Raw genomic sequence first — 25,381 nt, 5'->3', positions numbered from 1 at the left:
TGATATGTAAAACAGGTCTAAGACTGGTCTTCCAAATTCACCTCGAACTACACTGGACCTCCATATCATGCGGCGCTGTCGTCAGGAAGTTTGCTCACATCGAGGCGACTGAAGAGGAGAGAGGGGCGGTTGGCCGGTCGGGACACAGGCAACCACTTGTACTGGAGGTCCTGGGATGGGGGGTCCACACACCACTTGTAGTGCTTTAACAGGTATGTGCACGTGCCCTGAAAAACAACAAACAAACATAATATCTAAAATAATCCTATAATATTTTAATGTCTAAAACATTCACTCCACAATATTCAATAGTCAAATAGTCTGCGTAGTCTGTATGCACGATGCAGTTCTACTGTGTACGGTTAAAAATCCAATATTATGCTTCTTCCTGGCTTTCAACACTAGGGAACCTCGGTATTATTTGTAGTATAATTCAAAATATCCTATGTCTAGGAAATACTCCAAGACATGGTAATCTAATCCTATTGCTGTGGTGAAAAGGGAAGCAGTGCAAAATGAAACTTGGAATTATGTTGGTATCTTTGTTAGCAAACATGCTAACATGCAAGAAAGACGGTTTGAACACGGACATCATCAGAACAACTGCAGAGGAGGGAGACTTGCAGGAGTGAAACCAAATGTACATAATATCAGTAAATACACCATAATATCAGAGTCAAAAGCTCAAAAACGATTTGCCACTGATCAACACCGCTCTGCCGCCATGTAATGCCGCAGTAATTTAACCATTTTCTCCAGTTTGACTTTACCTAAATCTAAAAGCTTCTTGAAAAAAACGAGACCTAAATGAGGATGAAAACGCAGCAAAAAAGGCATCAAAAGAGAGACAAAAATGCAACAAACAAACGACAAGAAAGCGCTGAAAAAGCAAACAAAACAGGATCTGTAAAGAAATGACCAAAAAATAAATGTTTTGGTTTGGAGCTGACAGATGGTAAATGATAAAAGGTCTCAACTTATATAGAGCTTTTCCACCTACATAAGACACTCTCATTCATACACCAATGTACGCAGACACTGGAGGCAAGATGGGTGAAGTGTCTTGCCCAAGGACACAATGGCAGTGTGCACCTTCAGGAGGTGGGATCATCTCCATGTGGGTGTATGCTTCTAAATATAAAGTAGAGAGCACTCCCCTCCTACAGAAGAGGCTGCCTTCATGATACTTTGTTTATGTAATGTTTACCAGGATTGGGAATAGCACTGCCCACACATCAGCACTTACAACTTTTACATGCGAGCCGCGCACTTCATCTCCCTGTTTCATAACATACAGAGAAACGGCCGTGATAACAAACACAGTTCGAAGCTAGACCGCATGACACATTCACAGGTGGGAGTGTGTGTCGTACTAATTTTATATGTAGAAAAACAAACGGTAGGTGTGGAAAGGCACTTGCCAAAGCTCACGCCTCCGCTGAAAAGCTGCACCGATTCTTGTGTTTCTGTTTACAGTTCTCCAAAAAGGCCAGGCAGCAAAGTACTTTTTAGGAGCAGAGACCCATGCTTCTCGGGTTTTTTAACAGCCACCAGCCACTGTAAACGGTTCGTAGTCTCATCAGTGTTATGTGACATTGGCACATTACTAAAGTGGAGGAGTAAAAAGATCTACACTCTCGGTCTCACTCAAGATTTCTTTCTCACTCAAAACACAAAGTACAATCGTTTGGACAACAAATATCATAGTGGATCATTTTATTTATACTTTCGGCTCATGATTTTTCAATAAATTAACTCAAGTCAAGTTCCTACACTGCCAACCCTCAAAAAAGTCACCACCTGGATTTGTATTGTCTGGGGTTGTTGCCAATTAAAGAGGTCAGCAGACTACCTGTGCTGAATGACCATATATTTATTTATTCCATTATTAGTTTTTTCCCCCCTTCTCTATAGGGAGCGTGACACAACATTTTCACACATGGATTAGCCACCACAGAGTCCAAACCTTAACCTCATTCGAATCCTTTGGATGTGTGGTTGTGGTGTGATTCTCCCTTCAATACAAGCTCTTGGTGAAAAATGAATACAGCACTGAACGGAAAAATATCTTGTAACTTTGCTGAAGCTTATTGAAATCACACCACAGTGAATACGAGCTGTAATCAAAGCTAAACGTTGTTCAATTAAATACTTGAGTGTGTGACCTACTTTATAATGGCAGCTGCTTTTTTACCAGGCAGTGTATTACCATGTTATTACTAAGCGGTAAAGAATGTGATTCTCAAATCAATGATGTGGTTTGGATCAGGAGCACTGTGTCGAAACGTGTATGTTAGTCCAATGGTTCTCAACTGGTATGGCAAAAGCCACCATAACTGATCACTTCAGAGACAGTAGAGACACTTTGAGTCTGTGAGAGGGGATAAAGACCCTCACAGACTACAAGCCTCCTCCACATACCTGTGACAGTGACACCTCTCTGTTGAACGCGCTGAATGAATTAGTTGCTCGCTTTGACAGCACAAAAGTCAACACCTCTTCCAGTAGACCAGGTGCTGACGCTATCTCCAGAGAGTGTGAGAACTGTTGAACTTACTGAAGTCTTCACAGACATTTTTAGAACATCTCTGCAGCAGGTTGGGCCTCAAAGCAACCTCCATCATTCCGATACTGAAAACGTCACCTCCCTCCTGCTTTAACAACTACTGCACACAGTAGCATTCACTCTTATGAAGTGCTTCACGCGGCTCATCATGGACCACATCAAGTCTGTTCTCCCTCCCACCCTGGACCCAGACCAGTTTGCTTATCGGTCCAATCACTCAATGAAGATGCCATCTCCACTGCGCTTCATACAGCCCTCACTCACCTTGAAACAAAAGACTCCTATGTTAGAATGCTGTTTTTAGACTTTAGCTCAGCATTCAACACTATAATCCCACAGCAGCTAATACACAAACTGCTCCACCTGGGGATCAACACATCACTGTGCAACTGGCTGCTGGACTTTCTGACGGGGAGACCACAGGCTGTATGTGTCCTCCAGAGCCATCACACTGAACACTGAGGCTCCCCAAGGCTGTGTGCTGAGCCCCCTCCTGTTCACTCTTGTGACCCATGACTGCACTCCAAAGTACGACTCAAACCTCTTCATCAAGTTTGCAGACGACACAACAGTGGTGGGCTTCATCAGCAACAGAGACGTGTCAAACTACAGGAGTGAGGTGAGCAGTGTGGCCATGTGGCGCACACAGAACAATCTCTCTCTAAATGTGGAGAAACCAAAGGAGAAGACCGCATGTCCTGCATGCTCCTCTAATAATCAACGGTGCTGCAGTGGAGAGGGTGACCAGCACTAAGTTCCTGGGTGTGCACATCACAGAGAAACTCTCCTGGACCATGCACACTACATCACTGGTCAAGAAAAGTAATCAGCCTCTCTACTTTCTCCACAAGTTGAGAAGAGCCAGAGTCCCAGCCTCCGTTATGTGCAACTTCTACAGAGGGACTATAGAGAGCAAGCTGACCAGCTCCATCACTGTGTGGCACGACGCCAGCACTGCAGCCTGTCGCAGGAGCCTCCAGCGCATCGAGAGAGCGGCAGAGAAGATGTGCGAAGCCCCTCTCCCCCAGTCCATTAAGAACATGTACTCCACCGTCTCACCCACAAAGCCTTCAGAATCATCAAGGACCTTACGCACCCATCACACAGTCTCTTTAAGGTAATGCCTTCAGGGAGGAGACTGCGGAATCCACGGGCCAGTATCAGAGGATTGAAGAACAGTTTTATCCACCAGGCTATCGGGAAGCTGACGTCCCTCCCTTCCCTGCCCTCCCTAGGCTTCCTCTCCCCAAGAAACGAAAATTTGGACTCATATGAATTGACAATAAAATCTCTTGAATCTTTGAATTGAATGAGAAGCCATGACTCAAATTTGTATATATTTAATGTAAATAATCCCCAGAAATAATTGTTAAGTATACATCAAATAATTTATCAAGCTGAAATCACATAATCAAAAGAACTCAGCACCAGCTATTTTATCAGAGGCCGGAAGTGTACGCATACCTAGTAGATACATTTTGAAGAGTATGTTCCCAAGGAAAGGCTTGCCAGTGCCACTCACTGAAAATGGCTCTGCCCTTTGGGTTTCAACCCACCAGCTGAGAACGACTGGGCTAGTCCATGTTTCAATAGAATACTTTTTTTTGGATTGCTTTACTGCTGGTCACAGTAGCTTTACTACGTCAGTTAAGTCAAATTCATCACTGATCAAAGTTATTACGCCCAGTCTTTGAAGAGCACCTGTTTTAAGCTAAGCCTCTGGGATCCTTCGGAAACCCACATTATTCTGTTTGATCAATAATATGGTGTTAGGAATTCAACATTGTCCGAATATGCATGAATTTCCATGTTCAAAAGATTAATACATTTTTTGTCACATGAAAGCACCCCTAGAGTTTGCTTTGAAGTGGCACAGAAAGTACATTAGCATATGATCAACTATGGATGGATTACAGACATTCTGTGCAAACAAATTTGGTATAAAAACATTTCCACTGAGAACATTCAGTGGTTCAGTCATATGATAAGGAATAGACTGCACTATCTGTCGTCTTATCTTTAGTTCTGGTTGCCGCCAAAACCCATAAGCTTGGTGATGTAAAAGGCATTGGCTTAACACTCATTCTCAGCCAGCTAATACGGGCTTGCACGCAGTTCCCAAGCCAATCTTATTTTGTGAATGGGGGTTTTCTGATGGAGGGGAGCAGGATCAATGAACAGAGGGGGAATAAGAGAAGGGAGGAAGGATAACTATGAAGGAAGGATCAGAAGAAAGGAAGGAAGCGGAGGATGAGTCACTCCTCTGACCTACATCCCAGTGGTTTACTTTATACCCTGGTCACGTCCCGCCCAGGGATGTGGCGGCATGTGCCAGTGGCCATCGTGTCACCAGCCAATCAGAGCGTGCCGAGTACAGACGTATACGAGAGGGCTATGCATTTATCAAAGTGAGATGAGGTTCACTGGGTGCAGGAGAAAGCACAGAAAAGTGATAGAGATGGGAATGTCAATACTATTTCAACGCAATATGTGAATTGATGAAACTAGCCAATATTAGTTAGAAATCTTCAAGTGACATTTGTAGTTTTTATCCATGGGCACATCTGAGACCATTTGCAAGATTAACAGAAGCAATACGATGAGGGATTTCTTGGTCTGGTTTTATATTAAGACACATTTTCAAGCACTGGGGGTCCCTGGCCACGCTGAAGTAGCTGGGGGCTACGTCAAGTGCAATAAGTTGTTCGGAGACTACCAGCTCATAATATCTGAAAGACTAAAAGTTCAGCTCAGTTATACTTAATATACATATGTACTTTGTCTCCTCCCAGCTACACTTTTGAATTCACTAATAGAAAGGTAACCTTTCATGCTTTCAAAGAAACAGTAACTCACAATAACAGAAACAACAGCAGTAGAAAAAAAAGCTAGAATGTAAACAGGTTAATAAGTCCCAGGACTACAAGCCTAGGTACCTGTATTTATAGGAGGCCATGTCTTTGGCCTCCTATAAATATTGAAAAGTAAGCGAAAATCAACAGCTGCTCACAATTAGCAAGACAGGAATTATAATTTATACTGCCGATACATCTGAAAGATAGTGGCACTGTCTGTCCGTGGGAATCGATCAAATCAAATAAAATTATTTTGTCTACGAAGCAGAAGAAGCAGCCCTTGCGATAACGTCAGTCTGAATGACACTCGTAGATGCGCTGGACACTTCCTACTCGCAAATATAAGAAGTAAACTAGATTTAACTGATCAAAAACACACTTTAGTTCTGCAAAAGTTGCGGGGCTAAGGAATAGCTGCGAAGGAAATAGCAGATTATTGGAATAATTGCTGGAAAAGTTGCAGCCTTTTGACTTCGTGGCGTTTGCTTGATTTTGTGTTAATAGTTGCGATTGCAACATCGCAAAATCCTGGAGGGACGGTGTAACACTAAAGGAGTCACCTTCAGGAAAACATCGGCAAGTTTAGCTCCTATACAGCTTCTTGGTCCATTTCCAAAAGAACATAGAAGGTGCTCCTGGCCAGCATTCCTGTAAAATACAGAAAATAGACAACGTTCCTCAAAACCTCTAAGTTCCAATAAATGATCACCATTTCCTCATCTAAACCACTACAAAAGTAAAGTCGCCACCTGTATTTCACTAAGCAAGTCTCCCAATGGAGATCTGATGCATGGGTGTCTTTCACCTGACCCCAATGGATGCAGTCAGTGGCTTCTCATTTCTGAAACAGCCATGAAAAATTCCATGGTCATTGAAAAGATGTGAGTATGTTTGAGTAGGGTCAAATCCTTGCATCAAGCAGACTAAGGAGATTGCAGAAACTACGAAAATTGGTGTTATTTGAAACTGAGAGGATAGTGGGGAACCATCGTCTTTACCCCACTGAGAATCTTTGGGATGTGCTGATGTGCTGCTCCTTTTTATAGGGTAGGAGCAATAATCTATAACCGGCATTACTCATCTCCTTCCAGCCGTTATAGCACTGATGCAAACCTCCTAACAGTCCTCTAATGCATCCTGTCTTCCTGATACCTGAGCTCTGATTAAAGTCAAACAGGAAGCATTAGAAGAGGAGGAGATATTGAGAATGTCCTCCGCAGCATCCGCGTATGGTGTAATGCACACAAAACTGTGTGGTAAGAGAGCAGGAGAACAGTGAACCCAGTAATAATAAAAAAGACCCCTGTCTGCAAAGCCCCTCTCAATGATGAAAGATGTTGAGAGGGGCAATGTTTGTAGGATGGTTTAAAAAGGCCTGGGTTGCCTGAAGCTGTGTACACCATACCTGAACAACATTTGAAGCTTAAGAACCTCCAGAGTTCAGTCACTGAGCTTTAACTACTGGAGGCCTGCACTGACCCTAAGTCCATTTCAGTTAATTTTAAAGCTGGTTTTGACACACCATCGGGTCACCTAAGTGTGGGGCTCATTCTGCTTTCTGATTGGATGCAAAAAGGCTTTATAATTAGATCACAGCTCACTTCGGAGGAAATACTAATTTAATTCCACTACTACTACAACTACTACTACTACTACAAAAAACAGGGAACAGGCCTTCAAGAAACAGGACACTTTCATAAAGCTGTAAATAATCCAAGTACTTTAACACATCCATCCATCCATTTTCTTCAACTTTTCCATTTCCGGGTCGTGGGGCCCGCTGTCCGAACTGCCCAAATCACATTGCACCAGCCCCTATGGCTCCCCCTGCAGGTGGTGGGTCCACAGAAGGACGACCTCACGATTAACTGGGCCTGTTGGTCTCTCATAAGGAGCTTCTGAACCGCTCTTTGTCTGACCCGTCACCTGTTTGCCATGGGAGACCCTCCCAGGGGCACGAAGCCCCCGACAACAGAGCTCCAGGATCATTCGGGTGCTCAAACCCCTCCACCACGTTATCGTGGCGGTTCCAGGAGGGGTACTTTAACACATAATCAGCGTAATTGTTATAATATAAATGTAAGACAAAACAAACATTCTAATCAAAATGATCCAATTATTAGTTTCCATAATGGGGTTTTCAGTTGGTTGTTCGCTGTGCTTGACTGGGATGTGGTGGTTTGAAGGCCGTGCGATGAATGATAACTACTTAGGCACAAGAGAGTGGCAGAGTATGTTATAGATCTTATTTTAATGTGACCTTGAGTGTCTCACATCTGGATGAATGAACAAGCTAAAATTTCCAGTCAGACAATTGAGTCTGGACTCTAGAGAGAGCGCTCCCCGCTCCATTGGGATTTATGTAAAAGTCGGTCCACCTGCTCCAGTGGCTGAACGCTGTTATTCTGTTTCCGATTGTGTTTCCGATTCATTTATCTGCTGTCCAGAGCCTGCGTGGGTGTCTGCCTGGAAGGTGCACGCTAGCCCAGTGGATCCGATAAGTGCAAGAAGCGATGGGAATGCAGAGACTCAAAAATATTGGTTATATAACAAGACTGCAGCCATTATTTTAAACAGGCAGGTGGCAGTCCCCAGATGGATGATCAGAGAAAGAGAGGAAGGAACCCAGCGCCAGAAAATAAACAAGCGTATTCAAAACACACACGGGTAGTTAGACCGGCAGGTGATTTGTTTATCCACAGGGAAATCTATGCACTTGTGATGAACATGTCCAACAACAATCAGTGATGAGCTTGTAGCGCGCTCGCCCATACAACCACTTACACTTCAGATAGATCGATACACGGCCCAATTAACACAGTAAATGTGCGACCCGCAAACCATTATGTGTACGCCGGAAACTGTGCCGTGAGAGCTGCATCCGGATATGTGGCCACAGCAGGGTAATCACTGCACTCAGCAAAATCAACCATCCAAGGGTGGATGCAAACCAGTGATGCATGAAAAATATAACTTCAACAATCATCCTCTCCTGGCATTCATACAGAATAGAAAAAGAAATAGTAGATAAATAAAGCCGGAGGAAATACACTGTATTTATTTTGTTTAAATACAAGATGTGTGTATAAAACGCTTTATTATACCTCACAGACCTGCATGTCTGAGAAAATGAATAATTGTCTGTTTTAAAGTTATGAATTAAAACAGTTAGTTGTTGTTCTGGCACTCAAGGATCGCTGTTTGTAGGGATGGAGCTGTACTGTTGACATATACTCCACAGTAGTCATCTCCCACCTCGATTTCCTGATTATGAAGTCTGTCTCAAAGAAAAATACCATATGACTCATTTCTTTAACCTTTCCAGCAGAGCACACACGCTAGCACAAATATGAAAAAAGAAGGGAATCCCCATTGGTAAAATGGGTGTGAGATGGCTGGTTACCATGGCAACAGACAATAAAGTTCCATTATAAACTTTTTTCTTCTCTGTCCTTGCAACTTTTAATGTATAATCTTTCACTTTTATCAGTGGCAATGTGCAATAAAGCCCCTACATTATAAAGCTCACTTTGCAACGACTAAAATGCACGTCTGTGACAAATACGTTCTCACTGATCTTTTGTTTGTGAGATTATCTTTGATCTTCCTATTTCTAGTAAAACCCCTGCTGCAGCCAACAAAAGAGACACAAAGTCATAAGTCACAGTGACTAGTAGTTTATGTGTTCCCCTATAGCCAATAGATTTGCAATGACGCAATCTGTTGTTGCACAGAAAATATCTTATGAGTCATATCCTAAACTCTTCTGCTGGCAGAATACAGACTGAGGTAAGAAGGGAAACCCTGCTGGTGAACTGGTGCCACGGGGACATTGGAATCAGCTCTTCATTTATTGCATACCACACATAACTCCCATTGACTAAATATGAAATATTGTCAAATTTCTGATGCTACAAAATGGTTGCAATAAAGATATTTCAACACATATATTTAGCTTCTACCTAGCACTGTAAAAGAGGTCACCATCCTGCAAAGCACTGCTCTGAATTTGTGGACTGTGGACTGGGTTAGAAAGCATAGTGTAAATTCATACTAAAACTTATTTTCAGCCTTGCCACAAATCTCCTAATTCATGGTGATGCCAGTATCAATTGCCTGCTGGGGTTTTCCTAATTCCAATGTAAGGGACTATTTCTTTATTGAGGAATCACCTTCTTCTATTACATGACACACAGAGGATAGGATGGTGGGAATGAGTCATTTCTGTGTCTCTCTTAACGCACCGCAGGGCATCATGGCTTCCCCCCTGCTCACTAACACGCTCACAGATAAAGAGGGAATCCCCATTGGTAAAGACTGGCTCACGTGACCAGTAGCCATGACAACGGCTACCTGCATGCATTCATAGATTTTCCTCTCCTCCATGTGACCAAGCGCTCTGCAGCCTGAATGGGTCATGAGCCTGAATGAGAAAATATATGAATGAAATCTGTGTATTGTTGTTTTTAAATGGGTGGGCTATTGTGGAAATGACAGCGCTGACTGACTGATGGAGGGAGATTTGTGCTGCACTGTTTATCTATCTGGAACGATCTCCATAGCAATCATGTACTAGGCGTGTGTACACAACCATAACTGTCTGTGATTTCTGAAAGCTGCTGTCTAGACAAACATGATGCGTCTCAGCAAAGCATGAAGCCACGCGCTTACCGTAGCACACGTACACATGGTTACTGTTTGATAGAGGACTAAAAATGTACTTTCATTGCCATACTCTGTTGATTGATTTGGAGGAAGTGGCAGCTTTGTTTTTCTTGCAAATTAGACATTCAGTGTGAATAAGGGTTACATAGATCAAAATAATCAGTTAGTATTGATCCCTATTATGACAATGCTTGACAGTGGCATCATCGTATACATATAAAAATATATATATATACAAATATTTTAAATGGATTTCATTAAAAAAAAAAAAAAAAGGTAACATTTGTTGATATAATTGCAAAAAGACAATAATGCAATGTATTAATGCACCTCTTCCGAAAACCTCCTACAAAAAACGTTTCTTATTCAGTAAAATAGAAATCACAGCTTCCCGAGTGCAGCTGCAGTTAAATCTAGGAGAGTAGTGGTTTAATGTGTGGCTTGTTACTGTGGTGACTACTGCCTCTTTTGTGCCTGGCTCTGACTCATCCCACCCCAGAGACTCCCACGACAGTATTCACCTTTAATGGTCCTGTCTGCTGGCATTAGGAAAACAGGAGCAGCCAGGTGGGGTTGATGAGAGCACCAGGTGCTCTAGTTGTCAGCCTTCAGCATTATTATTTTTACTATTATTATTGTTATTATTATCATTTTATTAATTACTAATTTTTCATAGACATGTTCAAGCATATTCATATCATTACATAATATTCACAAAAATGAACAAATGTCCTGTTTTTTCCTCTTTTTAACATATTATTAGGAACAGATCATTATTATTATTATTTTGGTGTCCTGGAAGTTTTCTTGCTATCTGTATATTTAACTTGTACGGCCTAATATTAACCACTGCTAAAGCGTTCAAAGAAGTTTAAAAAGGCCAAATAATACACAATATTACTATATTTGAGGAGCATTCTCTCACATGTCATCGTTCAAATTTGCTACATATTACTGTTACATTACATATGTTACTCACCTTTGTCATTTATCTAAAGCATCATATTTGTTTCAGTGGTAATTCTGTTTTTGGTATTTGTGATTATACCACATTAGATAAAGCATAACTAAGTGTTAAATCCATTGATTTAGTTTAGTTTCTCACTTAAATCATAGCTTTATATACGTTTAAGTTAATAATTTAGTTTAAGGCACGTTCATAATGAACTCATGATGAGCTACATTTTGCAGGTTTATACAAAGTTTGGTCCTTGTCCCTGTTTGTATCTGGAGCACAAACAAATTCATCATGATCATGATTATTTACTCATGATGAGTTCATAGCCTTAAATTACTATGAATGAGTATTTGAGTTACCTTTTGTAAATACTTACTTCATGATTTCTAAAACATTTATGAGTATGTTTGGAGTATGATTATATAAGACTTTTCCTAACCTCAACCATTAATCACATGGATAACGCACATTGTCACTAAGGCACTGTTTTAATCAATTATTACAATAATTAGACCTGTATGCTGTTTTATGAAGCATTATCAATGTATCGCAAATGCTTAATAGTGTGAAGTCATCAAATCTAGAACAACATGTGAGTGCATTATAAAATGCAGCACATTAATACAAAATGTGTTTTTATAATACCCTATTTTTATAATACCCTATAATGAAGTGAAACTTTTATTACATTTGAAAGAGTACATTAAGAGGCGTCATTACTAAATGCAGCATAACAGACCTTAAAAGCCAAGCCTTTGTTTCCTCACTTAGCGATGGCTGCTCTGTGAGGCAGCAGGGGTTTGAATCTCACCTCCCGCTCCATCGCTCCGGCAGGAAGCTGTCAGGCTGCTCAAACACCTCTGGGTCCCGATGCACTGCGTGGCTGATATATATTGCACCATAATTCTTAGGAACTTGAAAGCCTGCGATGGTACAGTCCTGCAAGAGGAGAAACAGAAACACTTTGACGCTTTGATCATTTTATGCTAGTGTTGCAAGGTTTATCAAAATCAAATCAAAACTGCAACTTTAATAATGGCAATAAGCCAATCGTAAACACTGCAGGTATATGATATGATGTTCTCTAAAAGTAACTTATTATGCCAGTGGCCTATTCAAACATGTTCTGAAAGTTTTTTTCCCCACTTTTTAATTTTATTCAGTGTGTCCCATATAGTTTTTGATGATCAGTGTGTCTCATATGTTGTTCTGATTATCTCACAATGAAACTGAAGATTTAAAAAAAATCTGAAAATATAAGAGAAAAATAAGAGAAAAACTAAAATACAAAAGTGTCCAGACACAAATGCACAATTGCAGACCATTGTTCTCACTTCTAGTTTGCTTGTGTCAGCTCTCAGTCATCCAGGAAAGTGACGGAATGCTAATTGTATTGTACGCCTTATTCTGGAAGTTCCCACGTTTGCCGCCACGAATCGTTTCCTTCGCTTGTATTAGTTTGTAATAATAGTAGTAATAATATTTTCAGTGTTAACTGCAACATAACACAGGAATAAATCGAGGGGTCTATGGATCCTTTATGAACCTAACCCTCTGTTGTTCGATGCCTGTACACGAGGCTGAAAAGTGAACATGTTTTACTAGTTTATAAATTACAATAAACTCTAATAAATATATGATTTAGTGTACTATTGGACAGAAAAAGTATGATTTTTTTTATTTATGATTTCATTTTTCACATAGGCCTGTGAAAGCAGACACCTTGGGGCAAAAAAAGCACTTAGGCAGTTGTTACCCTGTTTATCCACTCTTTCAGTCCTTCCATTATGCGCTGCTCTAATGCACAGCCAGAGTACATAATTGCCATTTCGCTTTCTTCTCCTCTTTCTCATTTTTCTCTCAGACCCTTTCTGCTGAAGTGGAAAATCTCTTCACAAATCTCTTTTCTTTGTGGCCCACACTGAAAGGTGTCTTTACCCTTGCTGAGTTCAGCCTCTTCAAACACACAGTGACACTCGTGCATTTTTAGTTCCACTTGAAAGAGTTCAACTTTTCCACCTGATAGTGAATACTAATCATCTGCCACTGCCTGCGCATACACATTACCACAGCTTCCTGCTGCTTTGCCTTTTGTAAATGATGCTTTTCTCAGACGGTGGGAAGGAGACGTGTCATTCTTTCAGCTCAGAGTTTGATTAACTTCTTTTTAAGCTTTTAGCCGTGTTCTCATGTCATACCCTCATAATAGAGATATTATGCTATACTTATTTTCATATTGTGCAGAACAATTTTGCTATTACAAAAACATTTGGACTTGGACTTTGATTTCTTACTAATATTTGATTTATAAAATGGTAGGGTAATGGTAAGGTAAAAAACATAATGTGATTACCATTGTATTTTTTCACATCTCTCCATTTATCTTGGGAATGACACCCCCGACAAATCGCGAAGGAAGCAATATTATATTGTCCACAAACAACACAAAACCCAGTCTCTTTGGAGCACTGCTCTCATGCGTTCTGCACTGGTCAAACTCATAATTAAGTGATTTACAATAGTCCAATCTCGATGTTGTAAAGGCATGCACTGTTTTTTCAAGTTCTCTTCGGGGGATGTATTTCTTTGGTGACAGGTTGAGCAAAGGCACTGAAAGGGCCGATAACACTGTCAAAGACATGTCAAATGGTAGGGGCACCAAAGACAGCAATCCCGCTTTTGCTTTTGTCTAGATTTAAAAAGCTTCTATGCATTTTTGAAGATGCTTGACAGAGGAGTAGTCATTTGATGAGAGGGGCAGGTAAATATGCATATCAACAGCAAAACAATGATAATAAATGTTGTGCTTTTTAATATTGTGTTCAAAGGGAGCAAATGAAAGGAGAAAAGCGTAGGTCCCAGTATTGAGCCCTGGGGCAGACCATTATTCAAAGGGAACGTTTTTGAGGAGTACAAGTTATTCTGAAAAGCTCCTGTCTGACAGATAAGAAGAAAACAATGCTGTGCACAAATAGAAGGCCTGCAACAATGGAAACTACATGGGAAGAAGCTGAGAAGAAGGCAGATATGAAGCTGATGATGTGTGAGGAGGACACGTAAGTTCAGCACCAAAGTGCAGCAGCGAGTAGTGAACTCAGTAGTGAAGGTCATGTGTAATAAAAAGTGTGCTGGTGCCTTTCCAGGAAGTGATAAAATGACTTTTCACTTGGCTTAACAGCGTCACTACTGCATCCACTCTCCCCCCACCCCTCACCCTCCCCACCATCACCACAACCGGCTGTGGCTGCGCTTCCGGGGCCCTGAGCCAATCAATCACTGGGCCGGATCAATGCCCCTGATTGAGCTCTTGCATAAGTCTATCTGATGAGGTAACGTGGATCAAAAAGGATGGTACTAGATCTAGAGGCCACCAGTGTATAGTACAATACCTGCTGATCAGATTTGTTTTGTTTTATATTGTTTCCTCTGATACACATGGAGTGAAGAAAAGGAAACCAAAGATTTTTTATACGAAATTTCTATGCTATATATATGTTTTTAAATTCTCATCATCCAACACATGATAGCCACAAGCCATTAGTACAACAACAATTTAACACAAGAGGAAAGGTCAATAAATATCACATGTATAAAAGTAAATAAGTAAGTAAGTAAGTAACACTATTGAAAGTAGAGTTTGTTCTTTGTGGGAGGTGGGAAATGCAACTACATTACCAGACAAAATGTGTGTTAAGGTTTTGTTGCTTTCAAACTGTGTCGGAAGTCGTGCTGTAAGCATTGCCACAGAAAACAAGACTTGGCACCCAACAGATGCAAATGCAGTTCTCTATCACCACCTAGTGGCCAATTGTGCAGCACAGTGCGCACAATGTAGAGGCAGTGCATTTCTAACTCAATATCTTTATATGAGGATTACACATATTTGTTACTATTAACTATTTGTCATATCACAAATAGTTGAACACATGGCCAGTTTCCCTCACAGGGGTAGGTTTGCTGACTGATGGTTTGTTCACTATACGACTTACTCAAAACTCCAGTAAGATATGATGATACTGGGAAGTTTTATTTATGTTGCTTTTTCAATTAAAAAAATTGCAATACTACACAAAACAAAAATCACAGTACAAAAAACAAAACACAACAAAAGAAGAAAAACGAAAGGAGGAAAAATAAAGGGCCAGATCTTGTACCTGGCAAGGACATTCTTGGTCAAAGGGAGGTTTCGGATCTTGCGCATATACTACTTTGCGCTCGAGCTTTCGTGGGTAGACTTTGGAAATAGAGTGGGTCGGCTGAGGCGTGTACTACAAGCAGCACGGACTTCAGTGAGCGCTGCTGCATTCCCTTCGCTCAATCTCCTTTAAGGGGCTCTTACACTTTCATGTCCATGGATGGATACAAGCAGCTGATATGAGCGCTGCATTTGTTATGCAAAAGAGTGAGAAAAGACTGTATTAACAACGTGTGTAAGTGTGAGAGCATCAGGAGCGCATTTCACAAACAGGGCGCATCGCAAACTTTCATCACTTCGGCCCCTCCAAGAATCCTGCAACTGGACAAATAAGCGACAATTTCCTTGCAACTACTACATAACTCTGCAACTTCTCCGCAGACGTCGTGATCAGACGTTTCTGATCAATTAAATCCTTTTCATTTGGTAAATTTGCTGCCTCACACTCATCTCGGATCTGACTTTGCTGCGAGTGGCTGCACGCAGCTGAGCGGAGGGACAGCTTTATTTCTTTCAGCTTTAATAAACATCGTGGGCGGTATCACGCATTAAGCTTTTGCGGAACTTATTGAACTTTAAAATGTTCAAACTGTTGATAAATTTGTTAGAATGGCAAGATTGCATTATAATTTCTTATCTGTCACTTAGTAATCACTGAAAACGTTAAGTGACAGATATTTCCACACACTACAAGTGGACTTCACAGTATCAAGATAAAACTGCAATATGGACAATATCACATGCAAGTAAACTTCAGTTTGAAAGATCTAAAAGGAATATTCTGAGGTAATAGCTCGTACGTTTAGGAATGAGTGGAGAAACCATAATGTGTGGTCGACATTAAGCTTCATAAGACAGCAGTGTACTAACCACCAGAATTGTAGGTCAAACAAAAAGCAATGCAGAGGAAAAAAACAGAAGGTAATTTCTAAAAGTACCTCACTAGCTATCCTGCGTCCGCCGATAAAAGGGGGCCACAGTCTCTGGACCTCCAGCAGAGCTGAATGCAAGTAATCACAGTCTCTCAACGCTTTTCTGCGTATTTCTTCCTGTAAGGAATAACAGGTCATGCCTTAGTGATTATTACTGAATTACACAAGAGACATACTGTAGCTGTTTTTCGTCCACCTGCTCATTGCCACTGAGCGCCAGTGTGAAGGAGGTGAGGAGCGATGCCAGAGCTTTGGGAATCAGAGCGGAGATGAACAGCAGAAGATGTTGAGAGGCCGAGCTAGAGTCAGGCAAAGGCAAGGATCCCAGCGCACCAACAAAACTGCAGATGTGGAAAAGCAAGTTGTACTAAAATGGCAACAAACCGAGCTACTAGAAATGTTGCACAATATTTGATATATTAATCCTTGTTATAGTTATGCCACAAACAAAACTAATCAGATCTTGGTAGAGAGGCCAATAATAACAGAAAGACTACTTTAAAATAACTCTACTCAAGCAGCAACTCAAATAATCATCAAGAAAAATAGAAAATAAAACACACATTGGGAACAATTCTAGTTGAGAACTGACTAACTGTTTGAAAAGTCAGATTAATGCAGTACAGTTATGTATAGAAGTGATTCAAGAGACAAAACATGAAATAAAGTACAAAATTAGATTGTATATGAAGGATATATAGTAGCTTACCCAACTTTGTCATTTTGCAGTTTGTCTTTGATAATAGCCATGAGCTTTTGTCGGGCGTCGAGTGCAATGGAGAAACCCGATGACCACATGGGGACCTTGACGCTGACAGGAGCTGAGATCAGACCTGCAAAAGAAAGCGGCACTTCACTGTTACAGGAACCAACCAGAAAGGTTGCAACACTACATTGTAAAACCATTGCTGTTGCTATTCTTGTGCTCAGATGACTTGTTCTAAACAGTAAAATAATCCATACCATGCCAGTGCAGCGTGCAAAGCTGAGAGATCTCTTCATAAAGTTCAGGCTGCTCCTCTGGGCGAACATTCAGGAAAAGTCCAAGTACCAACTCTGTCCCCAAAGACTTAAAAACTGAATAAGCACACTCCGGCTGGCCGCTGAGAAGTTAGTGTCGATAAATGTCAGTTATTATGCATCTAATATGGCGTCGTTGTCATAACTTGGGGGAAGGACTAAAATAGAATGAAACTAAACGATCATCTCGGACTAAACTAGGAATAACTTTGATAAACAGATATAAACCATAAGGACTTTTCCCTTTTTTAACCAGGACTAAAGTAGGTTAAAAAAAGAGCAGACATTTGAAAACCACTGTGAGAATGGCTTACCTTGAAAGGTTCTTTAGATGGCGCTCACATACCCTGAGAAGAAGAACAAATTAGATCACAAATTAGATCATTAGAAAGTGTACATTGATCCTTACCCCGTTATATGCTCCTTCATTGATTCCAAACTACTTCCTGTGAAGAGACTGGAAAATGACAAACGGAGGAGGCTTGCCTCTTCACCTGAAATTGTACAATAGTTTACAATGTTTGTGACAATGTTATTTACGTATTAAAATAGGAGAAATACACTGTACCATTGGTGGTGACAATGGTGTCCCCGTACATGTTTGTCATGAGATCAGTGGGGTCCTTCAGGAAAATACTGGACTTTTCTGGAACATAATAAAAGCATGAGTGACTCTGCTTGGACAAAGCACTTCCCACAGCACCTAAAAGCATTATGGAGGACCGTGGCTGCCAAAACTATAAATATATACATAAATAAATAAATAAATAAATTTTAAAAAGATAAAATTTGCAAAGAAATGCGTGCAATTATGAGAATAAGTGCATTTATTTCTGTATTTATTTATTTATATATTTATTTATTTCTGTATTTATTTATTTATTTACATATTTATTTATTTTTGTATTTATTTATACATTTATTTCTGTATTTCTCTATTTATTTCTCTATTTCTGTATTTATTTTTGTATTTATTTATTTATTTATATATTTATTTATTTCTCTATTTATTTATTTATTTCTCTATTTATTTATTTATTTATGGATTTATTTATTTATTTCTCTATTTATTTATTTATTTCTCTATTTATTTATTTATTTCTCTATTTATTTATTTATTTCTCTATTTATTTATTTATTTATTTATTTCTGTATTTCTCTTAATGAGATGCAAATCATGGGGTGGGTCGGGATGCCTCTGCTGTAAGCTCATTGGTCAATCTTTTTCCTTGCTCCAGAGCTTGTCCAGCATAGACGGCCATGTTGAGATCACTGTGTTCTCGCTATAGCCATGTCAGAACGACAAAAAAAAAAAAAGCATTCTTCCATATGCAGCAATTGCATTGTGTGTGTGTTTTTTAAACAAATCAGTAAATTATCCTTTGCTCTGGGTCGCTGAACAGCCTCCATTTTGGAGTGGTGAACGGTTGCATGTTGGACCTCAAGCATATCTAGTTGGGAACTGCTGTGCTATGTTCTAATGAGCTGAGAAGACTGGCGGACAGGAGAATCTGTAGTGTTGACTATATTATTTTCCGTTTGGATCAGTTACGTAAAGTCCCGTCGCCAGACGTCAGTCTTAAGGCGGCATTAGTACTACTATAAAGAACATATTTTTCGGTATTCGCGTAGCCCTGGCGCACACTGATCATTACATTAAACATAATCAACAGCAAATATGACCAGACCAACTACAGCTGTAACATCAGTCCTCGTGGCGGAAACGTCAGTAGGCCTACATGCGTTTCTCCGAGCTGAGCCTCCTCATCAACACATCCTTCTACTCAGACTTGAACTTATGAGTGAGGTCCTTTTCAAAAGCAGCTGAATGAGCTGGGCCTTGCGTCTGTGCAGAATACTGCGCCGATGCAACGAAAACACGTTTCTGAGCGTGGAAAACGACCGGACTCTGGGGCTGTAGAACGAGCGCCTGCACCCCTACACTCCCCTCCACACTCCCCCCACACACCCCCACACTCGCGCCACCGTTTGTACCATGAATATGGCTCGGTCAGTGCTGTGGCCGCGTCCACTTTTCAGTCTCTCTCAGCCTTCACTGAAAGCTCCAGTGTCTGAGTGTAAAACGCACACTTCGAACGCGGGGACTTTTCGGCTTCAGCGCTTTGTAGTAAAACACACACGAGCACCTGTCACTGCCTTTGCCTCTCACGAGCATCGTGGACTCTCAGGGCGGAGGATGATCGTTGATGCCCCTCTATCATATCACCTATATTTTATTTTGTGCCCAGACAACACGGGAGCCGTGCGCAATTGCGCACGAGCGCAGCTTGGAAGGAACCGTGCCAGAGAAAGAGAGAGGGGGATGAAATGCCGCCTCCGTGCTAGAGGAGGAAATAGTTAGGCTACTTGTTGTGGAGTTTGGGCTGGTCTAATCGGGCAGAAAGCGCGAAAGTAACACTGTGCAATTGAGTGATCTTTGCCCAATTTGTAGTGGTTTGTAGTGGGCACACGCATCTTGACAGCATGGCGCTTCTCAGCGCACGCCTGTAATGTACATGTACGGACTTTGCGCGAGAGCTCGTCGCGTGCGGTGTATTAAACCGATTGAAAGCGCAAAGTAACACTTCGCACATGAGTGATACGTATCTTGGCCCGGTTTGTCGTGGTTATCCGGCCATCCTGCATGTTTTCTAGCGGTTATACCCGTCGCTATGGGCTGGCCATACGGGGCCATGCCCGCCCCCCCTGACACAGATGTGGTGTAGTAGACTACGTGATACGCAGACATACGCCGTATAACCACGAGAAGGCCTGCAGAACTGCTGTATAACCACTACAAAGTGGGAAAAGATCACTCATTTGCACAGTGTTACTTTCGCGCTTTCTGCCCGATTAGACCAGCCCAAACTCCACAAGTAACCTAACTATTTCCTCCTCACGGAGAGAGAGGACCGGCGGCATTTAATGCATGTAGGCCTACTGACGTTTCCGCCACGAGGACTGATGTTACAGCTGTAGTTGGTCTGGTCATATTTGCTGTTGATTATGTTTAATGTAATGATCAGTGTGCGCCAGGGCTACGCGAATACCGAAAAATATGTTCTTTATAGTAATACTAATGCCGCCTTAAGACTGACGTCTGGCGACGGGACTTTACGTAACTGATCCAAACGGAAAATAATATAGTCAACACTACAGATTCTCCTGTCCGCCAGTCTTCTCAGCTCATTAGAACATAGCACAGCAGTCCCCAACTAGATATGCTTGAGGTCCAACATGCAACCGTTCACCACTCCAAAATGGAGGCTGTTCAGCGACCCAGAGCAAAGGATAATTTACTGATTTGTTTAAAAAACACACACACAATGCAATTGCTGCATATGGAAGAATGCTTTTTTTTTTTTTTCGTTCTGACATGGCTATAGCGAGAACACAGTGATCTCAACATGGCCGTCTATGCTGGACAAGCTCTGGAGCAAGGAAAAAGATTGACCAATGAGCTTACAGCAGAGGCATCCCGACCCACCCCATGATTTGCATCTCATTAAGAGAAATACAGAAATAAATACAGAAATAAATACAGAAATAAATAAATAAATACAGAAATAAATAAATAAATACAGAAATAAATAAATAAATAAATAGAGAAATAAATAAATAAATGCATAAATAAAAAAATAAATAGAGAAATAAATAAATAAATATATAAATAAATAAATACATACAAAAATAAATAAATAAATAAATAGAGAAATAAATAAATAAATAGAGAAATAAATACAGAAATAAATAAATAAATAGAGAAATAAATAAATAAATAGAGAAATAAATAAATAAATGCATAAATAAAAAAATAAATAGAGAAATAAATAAATAAATATATAAATAAATAAATACAAAAATAAATACAGAAATAGAGAAATAAATAGAGAAATACAGAAATAAATGTATAAATAAATACAAAAATAAATAAATATGTAAATAAATAAATAAATACAGAAATAAATGCACTTATTCTCATAATTGCACGCATTTCTTTGCAAATTTTATCTTTTTTAAATCTATTTATTTATTTATTTATTTATGTATATATTTATAGTTTTGGCAGCCACGGTCCTCCATACCGCAAACCCTTTTCTTGCAGATGACTGACTACAAAAGACACCCACACTTTGCAGCGCGGTCACAAGTTTCTCCCATGACTGATCAGGCTAATCCTTGGGGAGTTTTCAGCGCCACATTTACAATCTATTATAGAAAACGCTATTTCAATGGCCGCCGCCTGGGCGCCGCCATGTTTATTTCCCATACCGACTTTGAAGCTAAGCAGGGAAGTGCCTGGTTAGGACTGGGATGGGAGACCGTTTATTATTACATCCGCGGCCGGCCCCCACGTGACGGTCCCACCAGCCGCGGCCATTGACAACGGGTCCATATGGACCGCGGTGCTGCTGTCCGAGGACAACCCGCCGTCACAACAACGCGAGTGCACGAGATCTCACTGCCGTGCGTGTGCGCGCATCCAAACAGGGCGGTGTGTGTGTGCGTGTGTGCGCCCGCGTGTATGTGTGCGCGCGCGCATCCAAACAGGGCGATGTGTGTCATCGTCACTCACCGCTAACCTGCAGAAGCTCCGCACAGGTACAGTTACATCCTCCAAAAGACATCTGCGCGTCTTTGTTTAAGTCTCTCCTGCAGTGACAGAGCCTGTGGTTCATTATAGATCCAGGCAGTATTCCGTCTCTAAAGCTTTGTCTCCGAAAAACAGTACACGCACAACATTGCCCAAAAGCCTCTAATCAAACGCGCTGCTCCGACTGATTTCTCCTCCGTGTGAGTAACAGCGAAAATGAAACTACAACTTAACGAGCGCATGGCCTGCACTGCGTAGTTTTTTTCTTTTTTTTTCTTTGCTGCTGTACCATTTGTTTTCTATTTTGCTTTCACGTATTGTGAGCCCAGAGGTACATTTTATTCTAAAGCAGCTTTGAACGCATTGCCAATTTTATTGTAAAGTTATAAATACTGTCTAACAACGATCATTAGGCTATTTCATTTCAAAACCTACGCATTATTTTTTTGATTGCACACTACCATGATGCACCAAACCACGGGTCCTGCACCGTGAACCAAACCGTTAGAGCTGAACCCCTAATATTTATCCATACTTATTCCACTGTCTCTTGAATTCTATTCCCTGAGTTTAGCGAAAATATTGTCGTTGTAGTATATAAGAAAAGAGTACGGGTGCATCAAACACTCCAATTGCAGGTTGTTTGAAATTATTTTTAGCATTCATTATTTTAAACATTTGTAGTGGCCATAGTTTTTGGAATGGGTTGGGAACCACTGGTCTACAGCTGAACTGTGTGACGGGTTGGACATTTCTTTGTAATCACTCATAATCTCAGAATATCAAATGTGGAGACTAGCGAGACCCGGCCAAAGGCCGGGTCTCAGCTAGTAGATATAGAAAAGGGAAAAGGTTGATGCATGGAAAATGTTTTGGATGACTTGATTTTAAGATATTGTCTTTTGAGAACATGCTCACAGAACCGAGCCAAAGCAGGAAAGAAGTCTATCCATGAAAATAATACAGCCGATATGCCAAGAAGGAAAGGCAAAGCAATAAACAAATATACAAATAAATAAACTGAGAACACCTCTGATGGTTTCCCATTTAATAGTAGGATTTATTCTCTTGAAGTCTCAATTAAGACTATTTAAAGAATTATACTTGGGGCAAAAGGGAACAAGCTTATCAATGGAATTTGAATAAGGCCAAAAATACACAAAGTCAACTGTCTCAAAGCCTCATGTCGTTTTTTGTTTTATTTTCTTAAAAAAAGCACACAAAAAAGAAAAAAAGGCTATTATTTATGAGCCTGATAACTATCAACGTTATTTCTATTCTTGGAAACAATAACAATCATCCTGGTGGAACAGACGAACTCATTATATACATGGGCGCAGATAGCGGGGGGGACGGGGGGGACATGACGTACCCAGATTTTCATTCACCTGGATCCGTCCCCCTCACTTTTATGAAGAAAAATATCTTGCAAGCATTTTGCAATGTGCGAAACAGCGCCTCCCTTGACCATTCACTTTGATATGCGGCGAGAAACGGTATTGCGCTCATGTGTTTGTGTTGACTGGGCTGTGCGTGTGTCAAAATGCGAAACGCGAGCTGTTGGTTATCAGACAGTGTAGCCTACGTCAGGAGGGTTCTGACACAGTTACGAATGACCCTCAATCAAAGAAGGTGGATCCACCTTCTTTGCTCCAATCCGTCCCCCCCAACTTTCATTAAAAAAAAAGTTTTCTAAAAGGCGAAACTCACAGAGAAAATCAAAAGATTAGTTCTAATATAGGCTACTGCTTTGCAACAACATAAAACAGCCAGATCATAAACGGACACTCATTTTGTTGAACTGGGCAGGCTGCCTGCGTTGTAGATATTCTATTTTAATCTTGTCTAAAAGTAATCCGGTCTGGCGTTTACGTCTCGAGCATGGTTTCCACGGTTACCCAGGGCGCGTAGCCTACATGACAGGCATCAGTTGGGGGACTGCTCTCAGAACACCAACGCTGAATGATGAAGCCATCCAAGCCGAAGAAGCAAAAAACAATTGCATCCTTTTTCCAAAAAGTAACAACTGTAAGTAAACTGTTAATTACGGTATCAATTTGCATTTTTGGTTGTCATTTTTGGTTGGACTCGTGCGACATGCGTGGAATACTTCAAAGATTGCGCGAGCACACTTACTAGGACGCCCTGCAGAAAATATGAAAGGGCATGAAAATACAAATGTTTTAACACTAATGCTGTTTTGTTTGTCGGGGGTATCAGTCGATAAGAATCTCCCTGAAATGAGTTTTTGGAAATTGGAATCATGTCTGCAAATGCCACTGACGCTAACGTGATCATTTTAACTTAGTAATTTTAACTATAACGCTCAGTCAGACTCAGATATCGTGACTGAGGTCTTAGCTGAACTTGACATGGTTAATATTTTTATACAAGTAGTATTTATAGTAGGCCTAGTAGTATTTCGTACCCTAGTCTAAGTAGGCCCTATTTATAGCCTATAATAATTAGGCTATCTTAACCAAACACCAACACTGATTCACCTTAAATTGAACACATTGCGCTCTAAATAATTTAATAAAATTTAATAAAATAATTTAGACTGACATGTGTTCAATTTAAGGTGAATCAGTGTTGGCATTTGGCCTAGCCCAGCCTACCTATTGAACCTCCATTGAATTTGAATGACTGAGCCTGTTGGCTTATTATCTTGCAGACACATTAGGCTATTCCAGAATATTTCTAATAGTCCTGAAATAGTCCAGAATCGATCTTTGTAGGCATTAGGCCTACTGACCATTATATACAAAAATGCACCACACAAAATATATATTTTATTATTTTGAAGATTTTGAAAAAAAGTTTCTACTATGATGCTGGTTGACACTCATATACAGGCTACAGACAGGAAGCCCCCCATAGCAACACAATAGTGTTGGCATATAGAATCTGTGTTTGTGTGTTTTTACAGCCTGCTATTTTGGTTTACATAAAGAATCTGTGCACTTAAAGTCAGTTCATGTTTAAATAAAACTGCTTTTTCATACGTCATGTGGCATGCTTGGTGAGTGATTAGAAACCGTACCAATACGCATTATTGTCTTGCAATGATGGGCAATTAAGTTTGATAGGTTGTCATGCCTGAGCAGCTTTGTCCCCCCCAGTTTCAAAAACCTATCTGCGCCCCTGATTATATAAAGGCTCCGCACGTGCACAGCTGCAGGAGTTGTGTTTACGTGCTTACGACGTACCGTACAGCAACTCTCGCGCGCCACGGACGGAGCACACGAAGACCGTGGGCCGGTTCAGGACGCGGCTCTGGAACACACGGTGCGCGTCCATCCTCTGCCGGTAAAAAGTCACTGGGTCACGGTAAAACTCCAGAGACTTGTCGCCGAGCACCGTAACGCCCGCATTTCCAGGTAGTTTCGACATTCAGGTAGCCTTCGCCGCGGGCACAGTCAAACTCACCTGAGTGACCAGCACTGTGCAAAAAAAAAGTCAAGAAGTCGCAAAAAAGTGAACAAAGTGAGCAAATGTCAGCACCTTGATGACCGTTTGCAGCTCAGGTTACTGCTGTATCACCGCGGCTATCGTCGCTGTGTTCTCCCGAGGAGGTCACCGCGGTACACTGAGGC

General features: G+C 40.9%; 1 protein-coding gene across 1 annotated transcript; it reads right to left on the bottom strand.

The window, feature by feature from the left end:
• LOC306983112 (putative cytochrome P450 120) lies at positions 1-25,178 on the bottom strand (the record flags this gene model as incomplete). The annotated part of the gene is made up of 11 exons (XM_079582841.1): positions 1-227; positions 5,982-6,069; positions 11,856-11,983; positions 16,178-16,288; positions 16,368-16,512; positions 16,881-17,004; positions 17,135-17,274; positions 17,506-17,538; positions 17,601-17,685; positions 17,760-17,837; positions 24,995-25,178. 11 exons carry the CDS (start codon positions 25,176-25,178, stop codon positions 66-68), a joined length of 1,278 nt encoding a protein of 425 aa, XP_079438967.1. The 3' UTR covers positions 1-65.
• Between the last annotated feature and the right edge of the window lie 203 nt (positions 25,179-25,381).

Source organism: Gobius niger, assembly GCF_951799975.1.
Source record: "Gobius niger genome assembly, chromosome: 2".
NCBI classification, from domain to species: domain Eukaryota; kingdom Metazoa; phylum Chordata; class Actinopteri; order Gobiiformes; family Gobiidae; genus Gobius; species Gobius niger.
This window is presented reverse-complemented; position numbering and strand designations above follow the sequence as displayed.